The sequence below is a fragment of the Bos taurus genome, chromosome 20 (genome assembly GCF_002263795.3).
Source record: "Bos taurus isolate L1 Dominette 01449 registration number 42190680 breed Hereford chromosome 20, ARS-UCD2.0, whole genome shotgun sequence".
In the NCBI taxonomy this organism is placed as follows: domain Eukaryota; kingdom Metazoa; phylum Chordata; class Mammalia; order Artiodactyla; family Bovidae; genus Bos; species Bos taurus.
This window is the reverse complement of record NC_037347.1, coordinates 17,025,989-17,051,074: the sequence shown is the minus strand read 5'-3', so window position 1 is coordinate 17,051,074 and position 25,086 is coordinate 17,025,989. Positions and strand designations below refer to the sequence as shown.

Sequence of the window (25,086 nt, the reverse complement as noted above, 5' to 3'; positions counted from 1 at the left end):
TGGTGACTTATACCAAGGTGATTGCAGTGGAATTGGTAAGAAATGATACTATCTGGGGTAAAACTCAGGCCAACATCATTTTAATTAAAAAGAAAAAAAAAACTAGGAGTTTCTGGGTACACAGTGAGCATTGAGGATCTGTGCTACAGTTTATAAGTGTTTCCAGAGGTACTTGGAATTTAAGCCACACAGGCATCTTCCTCGTCAGCTTAATCTTAGGAGAGTAGAGAAACATAGTGATAATAGCAAGTGCTTTTGCATGTGACTGAGGTTCAAATATGTGCCAACTAATAGCTGTGTGACTGTGAATCTCAGTATCTTCATTTTAAAGAAAGAAAGCTCTACTTTATAGGTATGTTTGTAATGTTAAATGAACCAGTGTAGATTTTAAATGAGCCAATCTTTGATGTATATGTGCTCACAAAGTAGTAGCTTAAAGGTCTAACCTATCATATTGGTAAAAATATTTTAAATTGATAATGCTCAGTGTTGATGAGGATATAGAAGAATAGGCCCCATCATTGGTGGGAATATAAATAGAGACCAATTTTCAAATAACTATCAAAATTTCAGTTTCCTTAACCCAGTCTGCTTCTAGAAATTTAGAAATCTAGAATTTAGAAATCTAGAATGAAAACATTCATACTATGTACTTATACTCAGTGCAACATGTTTTAGTGGCAAACAATTGCAAACAGTTTAAATTCTTCTTAGTAAAAGAATAAATTATGATGTATTCCTTTTATAGAATGCTTATGAAGTTGTTAAAATTAACGTTGATCCATAATGCTGTCGCGGAAAGATTCCAGTATATATTTTAGTTTTTTAAAAAGCACCGATATATTGCTGACAGTATATACCTAAATCTTCAGTATTTGAAATTATAACAAGATTATATGTATTCATCACTTAATTTTTATATGAGCCCATGTATAAAATAACTGAACTTTTTGGACTCAGATCCATTTTCCTAATAATTTCTAAACAATTTGATCAATTGTATAGGGAATGATAGTGAAATTTAAGTTAAAAGTATTTTGTATCTATATAGTATTAAAAATTGCTTCATGAATTTTTGTTATGTGTTCTTCAGGATCATTGTTGGCTTACAATAAGGACACTTTAAGGATTCAAACTGTTTTAACAGTATAAAATTTCAGGCATTCCATGCCACATGTAACCATTTATCACATATGCTGAAAATAAAACTTTCAGTCTAATCCAGTTTCTTGAGTTCTTGGTCTTGACAAGTGGCAAATTCATTTATGGTTCCATAGACAAAGTTCATTCCCCAATCCCAAGAATCTGTGCAAATCCCTCGTATCATAGTCTTTTAAACTTGTAAATTATAAAATTATTTCTGACAGTGTTTAGGGATACCATAATTTGTAGCATTTTAAAAGTGTATATTTTATTCCCACTTAGGCCGAATACATCAAGCAATGGTAACATCTTTAAATGAAGATAACGAAAGTGTAACTGTTGAGTGGATAGAAAATGGAGATACAAAAGGCAAAGAGGTATGATCACTAGGTTAAATTTTATTTCCAGTCTTAAAATCAAGATTCTGAATATGAAACAAAACAGAAAACTGTATAGTTTAATATAGTGCATGTATCTGCTATCATTCTTTGAAAAACTTTCAAAGTGATTAAAAAATTTCACTCAAAGAAAGGTAGATACCTCCTGTATATCTCATGTAATTAGACATATAATCAGACCACAAAGTACTACCTTAAGAGAGATTCTTTTAAATAAATATATGTTGGTTGTAATTCTAGGTAATTTAATTTTTAAGGTAATATTATTCATTAGACTGAAATTGTTTAACATTTATCCTTTATGTGTAAATTTATTTGAAAATGAAAGATTGTCTAAATTCACCGAAAATATATGCTTTTTTAAAAACAGATTGACCTGGAGAGCATTTTTTCACTTAACCCTGACCTTGTACCAGATGAAGATATTGAGCCCAGTCCAGAGACACCCCCACCTCCAACATCCTCAGCCAAAGTAAACAAAATTGTAAAGGTTAGTGATACAAATTCAGAGCAGGGTGTGTGTGTGTATTCTTGTTTGAAATGGGACTGTGAAGAGTATGTATTTGTTTGCTTTTAGAAAAACCTTAATTCTTTCTGCCATCTGCATGTATATATACACACACATACTTTAAAGGATTGAAAAATTATCTAATTCACAATTCTAGATCCTAGAAATTTCATGACTGGTTAGGATTTTTCCTAAGACTAGTAGTTTATTAGAAGACAGTGGTCAAAATCTTTGCTTGTTAGTATTTGTTGAGTGAATACATATGACTTTGATAAAGAAAAGATTAATTTATTTTTCATAATAAATTTCCATTTTAGTAGTCTTTTCAGATAGTAATTCTGCTGTTTAGATTTATTTTTAAAAATGAGATGACAGTTTAACTATTTCTGTATTATCTGTGAAGGTAAATTTTAAAGCCATGCTATGCCCCTCCTAACAGTTAAAAATGTATGTGATTTTAAAATTATTTTAAAGTAATTCCTCTTCTCTATTGAAATGTCTCAATGTTAAAACTTTGTATCAAAATACAACTTTTTAAAAACCAGATAGTCCCTGACAGTTGTTAAATCTGCAATTCTTTGTGTTCAAAAATTTTTACTACATTGTTGATTTTATCTTCTACAAAGATTAATAAGATTTTAGCCCCGTAGGAGCTCACTGTCTTGCATGGAAGACATTCATAGGCACCCACATATAATATGATAGAAACTCAACAATATCAGCAAAATTCTGATATCAACAATATTCTGCTTTTATGAACATAAGACATTTTCAATTCATATAATTTCAGCATATTGAGAATCACTGCTTAGAGATCCCCCTTAGAATTACTCCCTTGTAAATGGACTGTTTTTCATATTTGGCTTCACAGCCTTGAAGGATCTTCATAGTTTATCTTTCTTGATATGTCCTTAGCAACCTTTGCTGTATATTAGAATCACCTGGAAATTTTTCGGAATACACTTATTCCTAACCCCACTCCTAGAGATTCAGTTTTATTTTATCTAAAGAGTGGCTCTAGCATCAATATTCTTTTAATAGTAGCCATCTGATTTGATGAGCAGTTAGCATTGAAACTCATGGCATTATTTGGTTTCTTTTTTTTAGGTGAATAAAGTCAAGTCTTGGTAAATAAATAATAGGACCAAAACCTTGCAAGTGTAATGAAACCTTTTCGTGAAAACCAACAGTGTATTTCATAGTATTTTGATGTTTCAGTTTAACAATGAGCTGTACATTGCCTAAAAATTCTGTTTTGTTACTTACCCCTGACATCCAAAGATGAAATTTTGGCAGGGTAGCATGATGATTAAAAAACACACACTTTAATGAAATTATTTAATCTGTTTTTACTTCAGTTTCCTCATCTGAGAATCCAGAATAACAATAATAGTGACCTCATAGGGTTGTTGTGAAGATGAAATGAATTAATACATATGAAGCCCTTAGAACAGTACCTGGCTCATTTTAATTTCTGCCTGTTTTGGGACAGTGGCAGGGTATTTAAATAAACTTGAATATTGATGGCATTACAGGTAATTTATTATAAGATAATTTTAGTTTTTCTCCATTTATTTTTTCCCTTTTTTCCGTTTAGTTTTGTATTATTGTATGTCTATTTTTGTTTAATTAAAGGAAGCTGATTATGATAGATGTATATATGAGGAATAAAGAGAGAAAGTAAAATGAATGTTTTCTCTTTTATAGAATCGACGGACTGTGGCTTCTATTAAGAATGAGCCTCCTCCAAGAGATAATAGAGGTAAAATTTTATGTATTAATTTTGCCTATGGCCCTGCTAAGGTAAATCAAAGGTAAACATTACCCCTGGTGGTGTTATTTATTTAAACTTTACATGGCTAATTTTTAAAATTGAATCTTCCTAATTTCCCAAGACAATAATGTCAGTGATATCTAAAAAATGATTTGTAAAGGTATATGATAAATGTGAAACTCCATGTTATGTGCAGTTTTGATCCATCTTATTTACTCAATCATTTTTCAGATTTGAAAAGAGTATTATGAGAAAGAAAGGAATGGGGAAGTAGTCAATTGATTTAACATTTATTTATTTAACAATTTATTTAACATTTACTTATTTAACAATAAATTTATCATTGATATTTTTACATAATTTTCTGGCTAACAGACTTTTAAAAAGTATCATGGGTAACTGAAGACAAATTGAATAGGTATAAATTGTAGTTAATTTCAAGACTCTCATATGTTTTCAGCTGAGTGATGTAAAGCGCAGTTAATTCTTTTCTGCTCTTCAGAATGGTCCTTTCTAATAGTGATGTTTCCTTGTATGTACAGACAATGACGCAGGACAGCTGTAGGTATTAGGGGAGATGTTCAAGGTAGAGGGAAAGCCCCGCACTCTCAGCACTGTTCTTTGAGTCTTGTGAAAATTTACATTTCTTTGTAAAATGTAATGTTTGTATTTAACTCAGTATTGTTTTTTCCACTTTTGTAACATCCACAGTGGGAAATTCTCTGTTGAAGATTTGCGTATTTGAAGAGCAGAGTGGGATTTAAAATACAAAGAGAGTTGAAATACTTTTACATTGTTACTTTCTAGTTTATATATTTTTTTATTTTATTTTTTAACTTTACAATATTGTATTGGTTTTGCCATATATCAACATGAATCCGCCACTTTCTATATGTCTGAATTGTTTGAGTTTTTCGAAATGAGAGTGCTATAAAATCTGTATTTTGCCCACTTTTTTTTTTAATGATTATTTAAAATCAAGTTTGGCTTTGGTTTTTATATAAATTATTCAGATTGAGTTTTGTAGCTACAATTACATTGGTAAAACCTAAGTCTGTACATGTTACTTTGAAAACCTCTCAGCTTGTCAGTGTATTGAACAGAATTGATCATTACATATATTTAAAACTTGTGTTTCCCTTTCAGTGGTTGGTTCTGCACGCGCACGGCCTAGTCAGCTTCCTGAACAGTCTTCCTCTGCACAGCAGAATGGTAGTGTTTCAGATATATCTCCAGTTCAAGCTGCAAAAAAGGAATTTGGACCCCCTTGTATGTAAATCATGTACCAAGGATTCAGTCGTTTTAGTCATACATGTAACTTCTCTTGGTCAACTTTATAAGTCCCCAAATTGCAAGCTTAATTGCAGGTTTTATTTTTACCATTGTGGAAAATTGTTGTTGTTGTGAGTCTGTTAATTGGGTTTTTTAATGTATATTTTGGAAGAAAAAAATTTATAAATATAAAACTATAACAATGTTTCAGTTGCTTTAAATTTAAAATTCTGGCCAGATGATCTTGACAGATGTTACAGAAGAAATATGCTCCTTTATCCTTATCAGTTCAGAGATCTTTGATTCTAAACCAAGAGATGATATGTAGCAGTATGTTAGAGTCACTTTTCATGACTCTTACTCGTATTTTGTCCTGTTCCAATTTGTGTTAAAGCAGCTCATAAGTAAGTTCACATATTTGTCATGGGCATGTTTTGTCCCTGTGTACCTTTTTTTGGGTGTATGTGGTAAAATCACATTGATACATAAAATTTTTCTGTATAAGTACGGTACTCTAAAAAGAAAACTATACTTCTACAGCTCATCTTTTTCTTCTAGCACGTAGAAAATCGAATTGTGTGAAAGAGGTAGAGAAGTTGCAAGAAAAACGAGAAAAAAGGAGACTGCAACAGCAAGAACTTAGAGAAAAAAGAGCCCAGGTTTGTAACGAAAACATATTTTGTTTATGCACCAACCAAAGATTTTACTGTGTCAGTGAAGGTGATTGGCTTATGAAAAAATAACTCCTTTAAAGATTTCAATATAGTTCCTTAGATTGGCATTGAGGAATAATATAAACTCTTGAGAAAATAAGTTATTAACAGATTTTTTTTTACTACATAAATTTTTCGTTTAGTTGGTATGTCTTAGTCCTGAGGCTTTTTCCATTTTGAATAGTAAGCCATTGTGCTGCAGAATTCTAATAGATTTATAACATCAAGAATAATAGGATTTTAGTCGTGTCTGACTCTGTGCGACCCCATAGACGGCAACAGCCCACCAGGCTCCCCTGTCCATGGGATTTTCCAGGCAAGAGTACTGGAGTGGGGTGCCAGCAGCAGCAGGTTTTTTAAAAGGACTAAAATTGCATTCTGAAAGTACCAGTTAAAGTGTATGGTTATACTATAAATGTTACTGTTGTTTTTCCATGGTTAATAAATGAACATATCATAATGAGAGAGTGGAAATTTGTTGTATGTTGATTTATGCTAGATGTTGAGAGTGTAGCTCTGTCATGCCCCCCTTCTCACGTTTCCTTTAGATAGTTAGCAGAATTTTACCAACAATGGAAAATTACGTAGAAGACTGGTCTTTTATCTCTCTACAGGTCTTCACATTTTTTACTGTTGTACAAATAATTCCTCCATTGTGCTTATATTGTAACTATTACAATTCTCAGAACTTGTTTCCTGTAATGAGATATCAGGATTGTTTCCTTATTAGGAGTATGTTCAAGTGCCCTTAATCATAAAGATGTTGTGGAATCAATATAATATTCAACCTGAATAAATCAGCTTATATCTGAAAGTGACCTGAGAATGACCAGTTGGGTTTTGAAATAAATGATGCTGATATCATCTGATTCTTAGCACAGATGCCACCTGGTGTCTCCTGTGGGTACTTCATGATATTTTTATCTGTGATCTCTATATTCTACTTTTCAATTGATATAGTTGGTGTTATTTATCAAAACGTTAATGGAAAGTATGTTACATTAACAGTTTTGAAATTGAGTCGTACTCAAAGCAAATCTGCAATAAAATACATGGGGGGGAAAACTGACATAAAATATTTAATAATTTATACTCCTGGCCTGGCTAGGAAAGGTTGTTAGCTATTGCTATTTGTGTCTTAATCTGAATTTTCTCAGTTTTGAAGCAAAAAAGTAAATTGCTGTTACCATTCAATACTTTGAATTTTAAAGATTTAAAAAATTGTCTTGGCTTCCAGTTCCTTTAAATCCTATATCCTGTTGATTTGGAACTGTTTTATACCATGCCTTAGTTTTTTTTTTAGAGACTCAGTAAAAATAGGAAATGAACATAAGTGAATCCATAGTTCTATTTTCTTGAAACATTAAATTAAGAATTGGAAATAAGAATCTGATTAAATGCATTTTTCTAAGAATTTCTGCGTTTCTAGAGTTCTTTTTTGATGTTTAGAATGAGTACTGTTTCTCTTGCTCAATTTTCTAGGACAATTAAGGTATGTGTATAACATTCGAAATAAGACAAGGGTGGGTTTAATAAGCAATATTTGGCTTGGAGTTAACAGATTGCACGTAGACTAACAGAATTTTGTTTTTAAAATAAAAGTAATTTCTGGGCAATTACTGATCTTGAACTCTGAAACTATATCACATCTCTGGTTTGAGTTTGGGCTTGGGTATTATTAGTGACACAATTTATTACTTTAATTTTAATTTTCAAACCATGTATAAATGCAACAAATGCTACTTTATTGTAATTATAATAAATGATGAATTCTCTGTCTTCTTACAGGATGTTGATGCTACAAACCCAAATTATGAAATTATGTGTATGATCAGAGACTTTAGAGGCAGTTTGGATTATAGACCGTTAACAACAGCAGATCCTGTAAGATTCTTTGTAAATGATTGCCCTGGAACTTTTTATGCTGTGAATAAAAATGTTTGATACCCCCTAAATTAATATTGTATTTAGATTTAGCTCTGTAACTTTTTCCTCTTTTTATGAGTGTTCCTTCTCCATATTTTAAGAAGAAAATCAAGAAACCATTGAGAATTCCCTGGTGATGCAGTGGTTAGGACTCCAAGCTGAGGGCCTGGGTTCAAGCCCTGGTCAGAAAACTAAGATTCCACAAGCCACTCAGTGCAGCCAAAAAAAGAGAAAGAAACTACCCACATTTACCCATAATTCCCATAATTGATATGTTAGACAGGCTTCTCACAGAGATACCCGTTTCACAGCAAAGCCTTTAAGTCCTTGGTGGTGGTTGTTCAGTCACTAAATCGTGTCCGACTCTTTGCGACCCCGTGGACTGCAGCACACCTGGCTTCCTTGTCCTGTCCTCCACTATATCCCGAAGTTTGCTCAAGTTTAAATAAAAAGTTAATCAGTAGTAAGTGGGAATGATGGTGGGATCGACAGCCCAAGCCAAGAGGAAATAACTTGGAAGTGAGATAAATGATGGTCAGAAAGCAGATTGTGTCTTCTGACATCCTTGACTGTTGCTCTGCCCTACCAAGGGCTTTGCTAAGCAACCATCACTTATACTTTCATCTCAATTCCAAGTTGATTTCCTCTTGGCTTGGGCTGTAGATCCCATCATCATTTCCAACTTCTAATTAATTTTTTATTTTTAAATAAATGTCATTTTGGCTTTTAACAGTAATGATTATTGAGGAATGCTGTAAACCAAAACTCTAGTGCTTAAAAAATGTCTTATTATGCATTCCTTTCCTATTAAAGAATGAGAATTTACTAGACAGGGAATACTTGTGTAATTTGTATTTGTGAAAAATAATACATCTGACCTAGCATACATGGAATGTATTGGGTATACAAAATAAATGTTTATGTCAGGCAGATGTATTATATATGATTTAATAGTAGTTCATAACATCTGATCTCGTGTATTTTAGTTCTTGTTGCCCCTCCATTTGTTTAACTTATATCTGAGCTCAGATTTTACAGTAGTGTTTGCAGAACTTTTTCTGAAAAGGGCCTGATATTTTTGGCTTTGTGAACCATATTTTCTGTGTTACAGCTTCTCACTTCTGACTTTGTAGTATGAAAAGCAGCCATAGACAATACATAAATGAATGGGTATGGCTGTTTCAGTAAAACTTCAGTAGTGACTTGGGTTAGGCTTTTAGGCCATACTTTGCAAATTTCTACTTTATATTAAATATCATTACAAGACAGATATTGGGAACATAAGTTTTATGAATAAATATGTCTAATTAATTGGCACATTATGAAATTGTTCAAATTATTTTGCCTAATGATCTTCTGATAATCCTGTTTCTTGTCTACAGCTAGTTATCTTTGCCAACAACTTTCCCTCCAATTCAGTCTGATAGGAAATTTTACTTTTGTTGTATACAGCCCATCTTGACATAAATAAGGTGGCTTCTTAATGTGAACCTGTTGCAGTTAAGAGTAGTCGTGTCGTCTGCAAAGTTATTTCCTAGAGGTTTACCAAATGACAAAATCAGCAAGTTTCCATTATACTTTGAATTTTTAAAATAATTTTGTCTGATGACTCTTAAAACTTGTGAATTACATATCGTATTTTTGCTGTGTATAAATTTCTAAAACCTTAGAAATATTGCATAATGAACTTTTCAGTGTTTTATAATTCACCAATAATAACTAGAAAACTTATTTTATTTCTAGATTGATGAACACAGGATATGTGTTTGTGTAAGAAAACGACCACTCAATAAAAAAGGTATGTTTGTTGAGCTCCAATCAAAGGTCAATTTTTGTCCTGTTTGCGGTTTATTTTGATTGTAGCAGAAATCAAATTGATTTGGAAGAGTTAAACGTAAATCATTTCATTTGTATATAAACATTAGGCAGACTTCTGTGGTTAGGGCTCTTGATGTGTTATTGCTGTAAGACTCTTTGCCTTTCCTGGCTTTATGGAAATCTTGGGTTTTTTTTTTTAAAACTTTGTTGTTGAAATAGTCTATTTGAATGGCATATTTATGGGATATTTATATTTACAGGGTTATACTACTTTTATCTAAATTCTTACTACCTAAAATAATTTTTGTTCAGTAACTCAAATGATGTGGAAATTACTGGCCGTTGATTTTTTTATTTATTCTTTTAGAAACTCAAATGAAAGATCTTGATGTAATCACAATCCCTAGTAAAGATGTTGTGATGGTACATGAACCAAAACAAAAAGTAGATTTAACAAGGTACCTAGAAAACCAAACATTTCGTTTTGATTATGCCTTTGATGACTCAGCTCCTAATGAAATGGTTTACAGGTAGGTAAATTTGTTGTAAATCATAATTTGTTCTTGTTCTGTGTTCAGGGTGTTCAGCACCACCCTGAAACTTACATTGATCTTGGCATATCTCTCCAGAGGTGCAATATCCATAACTGTTATACATCAGACACTTATTTGTCTAAATCTTTATTGACCACTTAAGGAAAAAAGTTCTGAAATCTACGTGCATTTGCCTAGTTTATCATATTTAAACTTTGGAATAGTTTTAGTACATCAAATTCTTATGTTTGCATATTTAACCTACAAACATTTCAAACTTACGTGTATTATGCATTGGTGTCCCACATTTTATCCGAATTTAGATTTTCATACATAGTTTGTAAACATTTACTTCTCATTATTTAACAGGTCAATTTTAGCAGCATTGTTATTTCAGTCTATATTAAATGCTCTTGGCAGTTACTTGAATGCTATGCTTCATTGCCCTTTTATTTTATAAATTTGACTGGAAAACAAAATTAATTAGTGAGAATGCTAACAAGTTATGATAAATGAGATCCTGTTAAGATCAACTCCTCTGGTCTTAAGCCAGTAAACTGGGAGTTCAGCTCTAAAGAAGAGGGCAAAATTAAAGAGTACGTGAATGCTAGATAGAGGTATTGTGAAGAATTTGTTTAAAAAGGGAATTATAATGATAAATTGTATATTTTTTACCTTTCTGAAAACTGAGTCCTCTCCTTCTCCCTCACTCCCTTGTCTCCTCCACTACTGTCTCAAAAATATATCTGTCTGACTTTTATAATCATTTTCAAGAAATCATTATAAATGTGTGTTTCTGTGTATGTGCTAGATTTAGTAAACATTTTGTTTCACCCTGTATTTATGCTTAATTTTACCAATATTAATTCTGTCCCCTTTCTTTTATCCTTAACTTCCGTGGATTGAGGAATTAGGCTTTTTTTTGTCCTATCACTCTTCAGACTCATTTCTAATTCTGTTTGATTCAAACTTTTTTCTGCTTCTTTTGTTCTGTACTTTCTCCAGTTGTGCCTTTGAAAAATCAGTAGAGCTGTATAAAGTGTTCACATATGTTCTTTTGAAGCCTGTGTAAAAAACCCATTTGTTTTGTATCACGCTTTTTAGAGCACTGCTCAGTGAAGTATTTTTTTGTCCCTCCTTACCTTTTTAATCTTGACTCCAGCAGTGATTATACCAATACATAATACTGGGCATCCTTTTCCTGAATCAAGAGTGTCAATTCAGAATTCATTGTCTTACCAGGATTGTTTATATTTGCTTATTTATAATATTTGGGCATCCTTTTCCTGAATCAAGACTATTCATCAGTTCAGAATTCATTGTCTTACAAGCATCATTTATATTTGCTTATTCACATTCAGGAAAATTTTACCACTTTTATACTTCTTAAGATAATGTTTTTGTACTTTTTTCCCCCTCTAGCTTTTCTTTTCTGAGATTACCAGTCTTGATTCTGTGTCTGTTGAAACCTTTGATATATTTTTGAGTTTGGGTTGGGGTTTTTTGTTTTGGTTTTCATGTATGTCCTACTTATCTGGCTGATATTACCATATTTTGTTGTTACTTTTTAAAACTTTACTATTGTCTTCTATTAATATGTGTGTCTTTAGCTCAGCTACTATCAGGTTTTTTTTCCCCCCCTGGCAGTTATTAATTTTGTGGCCATTTTTTATTATGGAATTATTGCTTGAAGATATGCGTTAAAGAGCTTTAAGCAATTCTAGGACATGGACATTTAAAATTTTAAATCAGTAGACTCAATTGTGGTCTTAGAGTTGAGCCTACTGGTTTGTTAAAAATCTTGGTGTAAGATTTGTTTATTAATAACACTAGATACTAGTTTGATTACTTATTTAATTTAAATATTAACGGTACATTCTGACTGGTGCATTTTATTTTTAAGGTTTACAGCTAGACCACTAGTGGAAACTATATTTGAGAGGGGAATGGCTACATGCTTTGCTTATGGGCAGACTGGAAGTGGAAAGACTCATGTAAGTAATTTGTTAGTTACATCCTGGTAGGAAGCGAGTTTATTTTTCTTATACCTTAATTGTAAGACCTAAACTCTTTCTTCTTTTTAACATATAGACAATGGGAGGTGACTTTTCAGGAAAGAATCAAGATTGTTCTAAAGGAATTTATGCATTAGCAGGTAACTCCTTTTTGGGTATCATTTATAACATTCTTCTTGAATATTATTCAGGTGGTTTGGGAAAAGATTTGTAAGTACAGTGCAGAATTTTAAGGGTAATTAATGCTGTCCTTATACGTATTTTGTCAGTTTTAGGTTATCGGACTGCTTTGGAAAGAGCTTTGCTTTGGGGGCAGAAATCTTGATTGTGTGTGTGTTGTAATCTGACACATTGTTGGAGCTTAGTATTGTTGAATAGCTGCTTTGTGAAAAGTTCCCATTTGGTGTAATTATGAAAGTACCCTTATTGTGACCACCTGTAATCTTACGCTATTTATAAAGATAAGTCAGTTCAGTTCAATTCAGTCGCTCAGTCATGTCCGACTCTGCGACCCCATGAATCGCAGCACGCCAGGCCTCCCTGTCCATCACCAACTCCCAGAGTTCACTCAGATTCACGTCCATCGAGTCAGTGATGCCATCCAGCCATCTCATGCTCTGTCATCCCCTTCTCCTCCTGCCCCCAATCCCTCCCAGCATCAGAGTCTTTTCCAATGAGTCAACTCTTCGCATGAGGTGGCCAGAGTACTGGAGTTTCAGCTTCAGCATCATTCCCTCCAGGGCTGATCTCCATAAGTAGTAGCATTCTTTTCTTGAATATGAAGGAGAGTGACTTCTAAACTGTCAATGTAGACAAACTTACTATTTTTTGTAAGGTTAGTATCCACTTTAGTCTTCATTTTTATTATTGATACTATCATTCTAGGTAAGCATAAACTGATTCCTCTGAAAATAGAAAATTTGAATTTCTTTTTAAAAACAATTTTTTTGCATCTTAACACATTTTCTCCATATGAAATTATTGGCAGCTCGGGATGTATTTTTAATGCTAAAGAAGCCAAACTATAAGAAGTTGGAACTTCAAGTGTATGCAACCTTTTTTGAAATTTATAGTGGTAAGGTAAGTTGAAATTTTAAAATAATTTTTGTAAGCTTTTTAAATTGTGGTTTAAAAATACATATAAAATTTACCATTTTAACTATTTTTTAGTGTAGAAGTTCACCAGAATTGAGTGCATTCACATTGTTGGACAGTTGTTGCCACCACATAATTGCTATATGTATTTAGAATATTACTTTAAAGTTTTGTGTATAAGATTTTTTTTTAATTCCCTTTGAAATTCTTTAACTTCAATATCAATCATTACTATTCTAATAACAATTATTACTAGGATTCTCTGAAAAAATTTTTTAGACTCTGAATGACTCATTTTTATAGAACTGTTCTTATTTTCAAAAGCTTTTTTTTTTTTTTTTTTTAGGTGTTTGACTTGCTAAATAGGAAAACAAAATTAAGAGTGCTTGAAGATGGAAAACAGCAGGTTCAAGTGGTGGGATTACAGGAACGGGAGGTCAAATGTGTTGAAGATGTACTAAAACTCATTGACATAGGCAACAGTTGCAGGTAACTCATTTTAATAAAGAGGAACAATTTGATGATCAATTTTAGATTATTTGATTATAACTTGAGAGCAAAGCAAGATGTTATCTGATGTATCTTGGAAGTAAAAATCATTGGTCATCCAGACTTTTTAAAGTGTGCCAGGTTAAACTGCATTAATCTCATTATATTTGTGTTGTTAATTCACAATAGCTCTATTGTATTTAAATAATAAAAACGGAATAGTTTTTTGTTTCTATTTTTAATGAAAACATTGTGGCTTGCACAAATTGAACTTTTTACATATCAAAATGTTCTTAATTACATTGTAGAACGTCCGGTCAGACATCTGCAAATGCACATTCATCTCGGAGCCATGCAGTGTTTCAGATTATCCTTAGAAGGAAAGGAAAACTACATGGCAAATTTTCTCTCATCGATTTGGCTGGAAATGAAAGAGGAGCTGATACTTCCAGTGCGGACAGGCAAACTAGGCTTGAAGGTGCTGAAATTAATAAAAGCCTTTTAGCACTCAAGGTAAATAAAGTCCTTTTAATTGTGAAAAGTCTCTTACTTTTGACTTTAATTTTGTTTTACTCAGTTACAAAATGATAGTGTTTGTTTTTTTCTAATAAGAGAGATTATCAAAATTTAGTTATTTATATTTGCAGTTATAGATTTTTATTGTTCCCAGAAATTTTCTTTATACATATTATTTATTCTTTTTAGGGTAGTTAAAAGATCTGTTAGTTGACACACCACTTCCAAATAGTTGACAGGCTATTTAGGGAGATTCCAGGGAGCCTTAATCATTAATCAATCTTTTTTCTTGAAGGAGAACAAGGAACCACAAAACTAAGCTAAGAAAGTTTCTCTGAAAAATGTGGAATGGCTTTCAGAAAGTTAGGCCAATATTATATATCTCCCTTGACTAACAAAGAAAAGAAAACATTCTATTTTTTCTTTTATGGAAAAAGTTTAACAAAGCTATGACAAATCTAGATAGCATATTAAAAAGCAGAGACATCACTTTGCTGACAAAGGTCCATAAAGTCAAAGCTATGGTTTGACTATAGTCAAACCAGTAGTCATGTATGGATGTGAGAGTTGAACCATAAAGAAGGCTGAGCGCCAAAGAATTGATGCTTTTGAACTGTGGTGCTAGAGAAGACTCTTGAGAATCCCTTGGACAGCAAAGAGGTCAATCCTAAAGGAAATCAACCCCGAATATTCATTGGAAGGACTGATCCTGAAGCTGAAGCTCCAATACTTTGGCTACCTGATGTGAAGAGCCGACTCATTGGAAAACACTGATGCTGGGAAAGATTGAAGGGAAATGGAGAATAGGATGTGGCAGAGGATGAGATGGTTAGATAGCATCAGCGACTCAATGGACATGAAGCTGAGCAACCTCTGGGAGATAGTGAAGAACAGGGAAGTCTGGCGTGCTGCAGCCCATGGGATCACAAGAAGTCAGACATGACTTAGCAACTGAACAACAACAGTTATCCTACTGCCTGTCACTTCTAAACACCAGTCATAGTCTCCGGCAGAATCTCTTGGAATTAACAAAGTAGTCTTCTGATTAGATTGTTTTATGGGGTTTGTTTCTGGTGGTTTTATTTCCCAAATTTCATTTTCTTGAATAAAGATTTATAAGAACATTTTTACTGTGCTGTAAACAAAACTCTTGATAGAATCTTCAGAGCTGATCAGATCTTAAATGTTAGGGTTATTGTAAGAGATCTTTTAAATATGTTCGTTAAGATTACTGTTTATAAGAAACATAATCTGTGAAATTTGCTTTCTTAATTTTCAGGAGTGCATCAGAGCCTTAGGTAGAAATAAACCTCATACTCCTTTCCGAGCAAGTAAACTCACTCAGGTGTTAAGAGATTCATTCATAGGTGAAAACTCTCGTACCTGCATGGTAAGTTTGCTTGTTTTGTCTTAATCCTAAATGAATAATTATACAACATCTATGGGAAATTTATGAAATACATTAATGGCATTTAAAGTTTTCTACTGTGATACAGTGAAACTTAAAAATGTGGTCCTTGCCAATCTGATAGGATTGTATTACAGTTATAATACATTCATGCATTCTATTAATTACAACATCTCTGAGTCCTCGTGAGATTGGTTTCCATTGCTTTCTGTTTTCCTTATATATTGGTCACACTTCTCTCTTTCTTCATATGTCTAGAATTTTGGATTATATAATTTTCATTATGAATGAATATCTTACAGACACTCTGGATTCTGTTATGTTCTTCTGAATATTATTGGTTTGTTGTTGTTACTATTATTTTAGCAGAAAGTTAACTTAGCTGAACTCCAAACTCTTGTCTCCCCTGCTCTGGGCAGCAACTGACCTTGAAATCTCTGTTTAGCTCTTTTAGACTTAGCTATGTTTCTTATAGTCGGCCTTGTGTACTCCAGTTTGGGGGTCAGGCAGAGATGTGGGTAATGTGTGTATTTGGGTAGAGTACTCACGTGTATGTATACATACACACACACACGAGTTTCTCGCTCTGTGGTTACTTCTCTTCTGGGACAGACTTCACTTCCCAGTTGCTATGGTGCCCACCTCCAAACTGTGCTTTATTTATTTAGTTTCTTAACTAGTGAAACTCCAGGTTTTTATTGAAGTTTTAGTTGTCCTATGTGACAGCAGCACAATTTGCCCTTAGACAAAAAAAAAAATTTATCAAAAAGAGGGGCAGTGAGTACTCAGTGTTACTCCCTTCTTTGAGGTGTTGACCTCCATTCTCTGCCTGATGTTTGATCATTTTGTGGTGCTGTTAGAGCTGTTTATATTTTAACTGGAGTTTGTAATTACTATATGACTACGTGTGTGAGATACTGAGTTACCTTGGAGTTTCTTTCCTTTGGGAGACCGTATTAAGATTAGACCTTAAGGAACCACGTGTCAGTATTACTGTCATCTATAACATTTTCTTTATCTTTGCATTTTCCCCCCATAGATTGCCACAATCTCTCCAGGAATGGCATCCTGTGAAAATACCCTCAATACATTAAGATATGCAAATAGGTATGAGATATGGTTATTTTGAAATTCAAAAGGAATAGAACAGTATCTGATTTGATTTAATATCTTACAGGGTAAATCTTACTGTTCTTTCCGTTTTCAAAAAAATGTTTGCATGATATTTGTTAAAATGATATTTAAAATAATTTTATCACATCCTAAAAATAAAAATAATTAGGGTTGTGTTGAGTAACTTGAGAAGACAGTTACATTTTTAGTAGAATTGGTCTTACTCAAGAAAATGATACATTTTTCCATTTAACCAAGTTATATTTCGTAGTATTAGTTCTCATTATGTTAAGACTCAAAAGTAAGTGAGTATCAGGCGCAGTCTGTATTTCTTAAATTATTTTGCTCTATGCTAAACAATTATTTCTGATAATGTTAAATGTTATACATGGGAAATCTAGGGATTTAATAGTGATAGCACCATTCTTTGTGGTGTTCTATATGGTGAAAATACAGTTACAAACTTGAATAGACAATTGGATTATTACAAATGAGAGGACAGAAAGCGTTATACACCATTAAAACAATTTGTTCCCATTGCTCTTGTTTTAAATAACTATTTATATAGTTTAAAATTTCTGTTATCACATACTGCATTTGTGATTTTAACCTAAAGATAAAATTCCTCTTTGTATTCCATTTCTAGTGTGATGAGTCTTTTAATTTTGCTAAACATGAGTATTTTGTACTGCTTTTGTTTTAGTCACTATTGAGACTTTATTTTTAATCTTCCATTAAGATGTTAAATATATATGCATATAGGAAAGTACCCAAACATAATAAATGAAAACTTCATACTTTACATAATATAATGTAATGAATACTTATAAAGTATAAATTCTAGTCATCAAACCTGGAAATAGAACATTTCCAGTACCCCCAGAAAATTCCCCATGTGTCCCATCCTGATCACAGATCCTGAATAACATGCATAAATACATAAATCTCAATCCATTAATCCATTATCCTGATTTTGGAATAAATTGCTCAATTTTCTTTCTTTCTCCCTTTTTAAAAATAGTTTTAGTACCTATGAATGTATCTTTGAACAATATAGGTAGCTGTATTTGAACTTCACATAAATGAGAACACCCTTTGTTCTTTGGTATTTTGCTTTTGCTTTAAGAGATTTAAAAAAATCATCAGTAGAAACTGTTGAAAAGTATAAACTTAGCTTTTGCCAAAAGATGAAAAATAACAATTTCTTTAAAAATATAATAGAATTTTATTTTTAAATTTAATCCCTTTTAAACTTTGAATTATAAAATCTTGGCTATGAATGTTTAATCATTCTTTATAGTGAACATTTTTGGTATTGTAGGGTTTTTATCACTAATTTAAAATGCTTCTTATTTCAGAATTGTTCATGGGAGAGATGAGGAACAGCTTAGTGTTATAGTCCTGCTGTAGAATTAAAACCCTCATGTCTTCAGACTTCTGTATTTGGCTATTCCTCTAGTTCATTTAGACCCAAGTAAAATATTTTAATTTATTATCATGTAATGTGATTCATTTGCAACATTACTAACCATCTGGGACAAACAGTTCTGTCTTTTATTTCCATATCTCTAGGAATAAAGATTTTCAACCTCCTTTGATAGCTCATTTGAGGAATATAATTCCTGCATATAGTATAGTTCAGCTTGGGCAAGAGAGCTTTGAATAGAGGGAAAATGTGTGGTTAGGGGCTAAAAGGGTACCTAAATGAGGATATTCTGAAAGAATAAGATAAGTAATGGGGTTGGGAGTAAAAAAGTGATTAACTCAGTATTAGAAATTTAGGTTTGTCAGCATGTATGTAAATAAGCTTTATAAAGTGACTATAAAGGATAAAGGGCAAATGAATGTGATATTGAACCTTTGAGAGTAGACATTACCAAAAGGTCAAAGAAAGATTCTAAGTATAAGATATTACTAGTTTTATCTATGTGACTATTTTGATGTGTATAAACAGTAATTTCATTTAGTTTAATTTGAGAAGTAATGAGAAAAATAGAGAATATGGTTGGTATATATTGAAGTGTTCAAACATAAAATTTGTACTCAGCCAGGTTTGAACCTCAGTTAGGCCACATTCTCACTGAATGAACTTGGGTAAGGTACTTTATTGCTCTGAACCAATTTCTTATCAGTAAAATGGTGGTAATATCACAACATTGTCGTAATGGTTAAATAATGTCTGAGAAATACTAATCATGCTATCTGCTGATAGAAAGTAATTAATAAATATTGCTTGCTGTTATTAAGTAGGATTGGCCCAAAGAGGATATAGGAACTCAAAAAAGTTGGTGCAGAAAACCCGTGATTTGGTTAATACACCTGTTAGAGACATTGTCAAGAACAATTAAAATTCCATTGCTAAAGGATTTTCTTTGCCATGATTCATCATCTGAATCACCAAACACAGAAAATTATTTGAGTGACTGTTTTTTCAGTTTGTTCCAAAGTTGCTTCATAACTGATACATTCTAGGTGCATAGGAAAGAAGTTAATTCAGTATAAAGATTGTATGCCATTAGGACTTTAATTCTCTTCTGTCCTGTTTGAAAAGACTGCAAGACTGTTGAGGACTCATTAATGCTATAAAATACTCATGGTATTGACTACAGAAGGAAGTTAGACACGAGTGGTCATGTAGCTTAATACAGGGCATTTCAAATTTAATTGATGGTCTAGTTAAACTTCTAGAAAAGATCTTGGGAAAAGGAAGAATTATGGAGTAGGGAATCAATAGAACAGAGGGGTTCAAAAACCTCTTAACTTTAATTATTTTTAAGATAGTGTAAATGCATTGTCACAACAAAGTTGATCCTTTTCTAATCAAGTTAGTATTAAATGAAAACTTGAAATGTGCATTCCTGTCTTTACAAGAGCATTTTCTTTTAATTTGTTGCTGTTTGGTGCTGCAGAGTAAAGGAGTTTGGAATTAGTCCATCAGACATTCCCTTCTCACAGGGTAGTGGCAGTCGCCCTGATCTCTCTCCTTCTTATGAGTATGACGACTTTTCTCCTTCGATTACCAGGTCTACTTTATTCTATACATACGATGTTTATTTTAAATAGTTTCTTTTGGATTGTGCTATATATAAATGTTTCGTAGCATTTACTTTCATGGCATATACTTCTTTTGTCCTGAGTCATTTTATTTTTCATTTTCATTTTGTTTGACAGGTGGTGGTTATACTGCATGATCTTAATTTTTACATACTTTATTCATTTATTTGCTTTAAAATGTTGATTTAGAATTCAGGCTTCCTTTTCCCCCTCTCATATTTTTAAGGATGATGTCATCTTTCCATATTTATTATTGAAGGATAGACTGTCTTATTTAAAAGGAAAAGTTTACATTCTTTGTGCAAGGAAATCACAAGGATCCTCTTGACTTAAAAAATGGATACTTGGGGGCTTCCTTAGTGGCCCAGTGGTTAACAATCCATGCTTCCAGCGCAGGGGGTGCAGATTCAATCCCTGATTGGAACTAAGATCCCATATGCTGCATGGTGTGACAAGTAAATAAAAATTAAATTAAAAAAAAAAAAAGTGTACCTCTCCCAAATGTGTAAATTTGAGTATAAGGGAGTAAACTTTTTTTAATGATAAAGCTTTACAGCTTCTGATCTTTATGGATTAGAAATATTTCATGTGTAGGTATTTTAATTTTAATTGAGCCTTGTAACTACCAAAAATCTGCAAAGTATATTAAATTCTTTGATTTTTAGAGGACTTTCCTGGTGGTCCAGTAGTTAAGACTGTGCTTCCACTCCAGAGTGGTTTCAATCCCTGGTCAGAGAGCTGAGACCCTACCTGCCACACAGCAGCACCCCCCCCCAAAAAAAACTGATTTTTTACAATGATGCATTTATTAGTCTAAGTACTGTTGTAACATTTTTAACTGTATCACATGTCTCTTATTTTGAAATTCTGAATAGCATACTTTGATTCTCAATTTGTTATGCACAGTAATTATGTTTGAAGTAATTATATAAAGTTGTACTTAAGTAAATTCCTAAAGTTTAATATCTCAGCATACCTTTAATATTTCCACAGATTTCAGTTAGATTTGATCTGGAAAGCTGACATCATCAATATTAATATGTTAATTGAATTGCTTTTATATTAAATAGGTTGATATTTCTTATCCCTCATGAGTCTTTGTTAATTAAAGATACCTCTTATGTGTTTATAGGGTTAAAGAACTGACTGTGGATCCAACTGCTGCTGGTGACGTCCGTCCAATAATGCACCATCCCCCAAATCAGATTGATGACTTAGAGGCACAGTGGGGTGTGGGCAGTTCCCCTCAGAGGGATGATCTAAAACTTCTTTGTGAACAGAATGTAAGTGACATAATATAATGGTAATTATCTTAGTTGTTTCATACATACCAGAATAAGTGAAAACTGGCCTCTAAATCAGGAATCAATAAACTAAAGCTTGTGGGCTTGCCATCTATTTTACAAACAAAGTTTGTTGAAGTATGGCCATGCTTGTTAAGAACAGAGGTGACAATGACCATACAGCTCACAAGCCAAAATATGTACTAAAGTTTGCTGACCCCTGATCTAACTATTCTTTTTTCCAGATTTTATACTGATTAAAATTGGGAGATTTATTTTTAGCTGTGCTGGGTCTTTGTTGCCATACGGGCTTTTTAGTTTCATTGAGCGGGAGCTACTCACTAGTTGAGTTGCACAGGCTTCTCATTGCAGTGTACAGGCTTTAGGGCACGTGGGCTCTGAAGTTCTGGCTTCTGGGCTCTAGAGCACAGGCTTGATAGTTGTGGCTCACTGGCTTTGTTGCTCTGCAGCATGTGGGATCTTCTTGGATCGGGGATTGAACCCCTGTCTCCTACATTGGCAGGCAGATTCATTACCACTGAGCCACCAGGGAAGTGCCTAAAATCGGGAAATTTTTAAAGTAATACAGGAAACAGACAAGTTTGAGAATTGTACATGCAATATATTCTATACATAAAGCTTAGAAACAAGATTACTTTAGACACATGGATATATACTGAAAGGACTCATAAACTATATCAAAAATGAAAAAATCTGACATTTATTACACCTAGCTGCTTTCTGTATTTTTGAATGTTTGGTGACATTTCATTATTTAAAATTTTGATTCCCCCGTTGCTCAAAAATAATAATGCATAAGGACAAAGATTTATTAAAAAATAACAAAAAAGCACAGATATAACTTTCACATAGTTATTTAACTTCATTTTTAAAATGTATAATCTGTATAGTTTTGTATCACTTTTCCCACTGAGAATCCTATAAGTGGCATTTTCTTATAATGATAAACGATAGCATTTATTAGTTGCTTATTACCTCATGACACATATTTGCTAAGCGTTTTATTAACTGACATAATCCTCACATTTTCTAAAAGATTAAGTAATACGTGCTGAAGCCAGGCAGGATTGAAGTCTGGGTCTTTGTTATTCCCGAGTGAATCTTATGTCAGCTAAATTTAAAGTCCAGATATTCTAGAGTAACAAATGAACATACTAATTTTGTTATCATGTTCCAAAATACTTCCTATTAATAAAGCAGGACTTAATGCAGCAGTTCTCAACCAGGAATGACTTGGCCCCTCTCCAGGGAAAAAAATGTATGGAGACATCTTGGTCATCCCAAGTGGGATGGTATTGCTAAGATCTAGTGGGTTGAGGCGGGGGGTGATGCTCAGTATCGTACAATGCACAGGGACATTCTCCCTCCACAAACCCCCACAAAATGTCTGTGATGCTGAAGTTAAGAAACCGGGTTTAAATAAGAGTTCTCAACTTTGAACCGTAGACGATAAATAACTAAAAATGAAATCCTGGTGTTAGTCTATCCTCTGTCCCCCAAAAGCTTTGAAAGAGACTGTAGTTGCTTTTGAAATCCTTAAAGCAACCCTGCCTTGCTCCTGCATATGGTGCCTTCAAAGATGCAGAAAACCAGAATGAGATAGGCACGCCCTACAGCATATCTCTCCCATTTTATTCTTGTATCTGTTGGGTCTCTGTGGGACCTTAATTGGGAGAGCTTGGCTAGGTCACTAGAACTAATCTAGACGCTTTTTAAGCGTGACATTATGGGTTCTTGCAACCTTCTCCATGTATGAGAGAGGGTGAATTTCTTTCAACTTTGCCTTCCCCAAGGAACTATCTTGAGATAGTTCAACTGTTGATGCGTGTGTTACATATTCTTACTGCTATATTAAATTTTAACAAGGTAGGTAAAATGGACTCGTGTCTAGGACATACTCTGGAGATAAAAGTAATACAGTAGACAGACTAAGAGGATAATCAAGTGCATTAGAATTCTGTAAGTAGTTGTATAGATAAAAAAGTTCTCTGCATGGACTGCATGGAAGTGATAGGAATTTGCATAGTATATTGAAGCAAAGGAAACACAGGACGTTCTGGGCTTGGCAGGGAGGTGGGCAGATAAATAAGTAAAGGTTTTTGATTGTGGGTTTACCAGAAAGACATAATATGAGAGACTCATGCCTGCATGTCCTGATTAAAAACAGATAGATGGTTCTTTTCGCAAAGAGAAAATAAAAAATTCTTTAGCTAATGTGATTATATAAACTTGTAGGGATGGTAGTGTATTGATGAGTCAAATGTCTACTTACAATATTTAATTTAACCAAGATAAACCCATATATTTAGAATTGTGTATTTTGTTTGACAAATGTTGCTTTTGCCCTGACATTTTATACAACAATTTTAAGTGAACTTCTCTATCACTGTGGCTGCGTTTTGAGGAAATAAATCATTAGATAGTAGCGTTGGAAAGGAAGCTCAACAAAGAAAACAAAGCTGGAGAAGTTTGACTTGTTATAGGACCAAAATATATGATGTGTACATTTGTAGTTTTTTGTGGATGAAGTAGAGTCATGAATTATCCCTTATAACTTCTGTAAAAAAACAATAAGTAAATTATGTAGTGCAATTCAGAGTTTAAATTTAGTAAGAGTTAAGACCTTCAGAATACCAATTTGATAGTTACAGTCATGAAGGATGTAATATTTACATCTCTGTTATACTGAAGTGTTATTTTAAATGAACATTGAATGAACTTAAAACTCAACATTTTCCTTCTTATACTGAAAAGAAATTTAAGACATATATATGAATTCTTAGTGAAAATAGACAATGCTGAGGAAATATTTCAGTATATTTGTAGCCTGTGATAAGTGTACTTTTGAACAGTTGCACTCCTGAAAGAGACTGCTTTTTTAGAGTAATTCTGTAGTAAAGCTTGGGCTAAGTGAAAACTATCTCTTACTGATACATTTAAGTTTGAGTTGTCTTACTGAATGTTAAATATTTTTGACCCATGAAAAGAAATTCTGGTTTTGCCTTTTGTTTTTTATTTTTAGTCTTTAATATTCAGGCTTCCTCACTTTCTCAGTTGCATTTTTGTAAATGACATAGAAAAATCACTTTTTTATTCTAACATTTAAAATATAAACTTATGTCATAGTTTTTAAACTGTTTTTATTTTAAGGAAGAAGAGGTTTCCCCACAGTTGTTTACTTTTCACGAAGCTGTCTCACAAATGGTAGAAATGGAAGAACAAGTTGTAGAAGATCACAGGGCAGTATTCCAGGTGAAGTATGGTAGAATCTTTAATCACATGTTTTTCTGAAAAATTAGCTACTAATGACTTTTGAATGTCACACTAATCTAAAAAAGCCCTTGTTTATGTTTATGCATATGTCTATTTGTAGGGCATATTTGAATAGAATGAATGATGACTACAAACAAACTTTCTTTGCAACTGTGGTAAAAAGATGTAGTTGATTTCTACTATTCTCCCACTTTCTTTGCTTTTGTTAGTTGTCTATTTTTAGAGGAGTTGATCTTCTGCCCTCCTTTACCTCTTTCTTCATGGTAGGCAGTTGGAAAACTCTTCTAAAGGGTATCAGGGCAGTTGAGGAAGAGTTAGTCTTTGCAGAAAAGGAAGGTTATTTCAGGAGAGTTACTGCACTGACTGAGCCATCAGTTGCAGATGAATGAGGAGGAATATATCCCTTCATATAGCCATAACTCCTTAGGTATTTATCCTATTGTGTGTTCAGCCTATTTAAAAAACCTTTTACTGTATGATCCTCCCCTCTTTATTAAACAAGAAAATATTCTGGAGAGTGATACCTATTTGAACATCTTTATGGAGACTGCGTGGTCGGCTTGCTCCTGAACCCCACCCCCTTCCCACAGTACTATAAATCCTTTGTCCTATTAACCTGTATATCCTTCTCTGATATTGAAGAAATCTTTATCTGTAAACAAATATTAACATTCCTCAACTCTAGGCAATTCACGCATTTGGATGACGGGCTCAAAAATATGAGAACTATTTAT

General features: G+C 33.0%; 1 protein-coding gene across 1 annotated transcript in view; it reads left to right on the top strand.

Annotated features, from left to right (window-relative positions):
• Nucleotides 1-1,419: 1,419 nt before the first annotated feature.
• KIF2A (kinesin family member 2A) overlaps nucleotides 1,420-25,086 on the top strand; it is a gene marked incomplete at its 5' end in the record, with an annotated part of 28,129 nt that continues 4,462 nt past the window's right edge. The window contains 17 exon segments of the mRNA NM_001077073.1: nucleotides 1,420-1,520; nucleotides 1,912-2,031; nucleotides 3,757-3,811; nucleotides 4,970-5,035; nucleotides 5,654-5,754; nucleotides 7,597-7,692; nucleotides 9,478-9,532; nucleotides 9,920-10,082; nucleotides 11,989-12,079; nucleotides 12,177-12,240; nucleotides 13,089-13,180; nucleotides 13,542-13,684; nucleotides 13,993-14,197; nucleotides 15,480-15,590; nucleotides 16,648-16,715; nucleotides 20,908-21,058; nucleotides 24,230-24,331. Of these exon segments, the coding sequence (NP_001070541.1) occupies nucleotides 1,443-1,520; nucleotides 1,912-2,031; nucleotides 3,757-3,811; nucleotides 4,970-5,035; nucleotides 5,654-5,754; nucleotides 7,597-7,692; nucleotides 9,478-9,532; nucleotides 9,920-10,082; nucleotides 11,989-12,079; nucleotides 12,177-12,240; nucleotides 13,089-13,180; nucleotides 13,542-13,684; nucleotides 13,993-14,197; nucleotides 15,480-15,590; nucleotides 16,648-16,715; nucleotides 20,908-21,058; nucleotides 24,230-24,331 (1,761 nt within the window).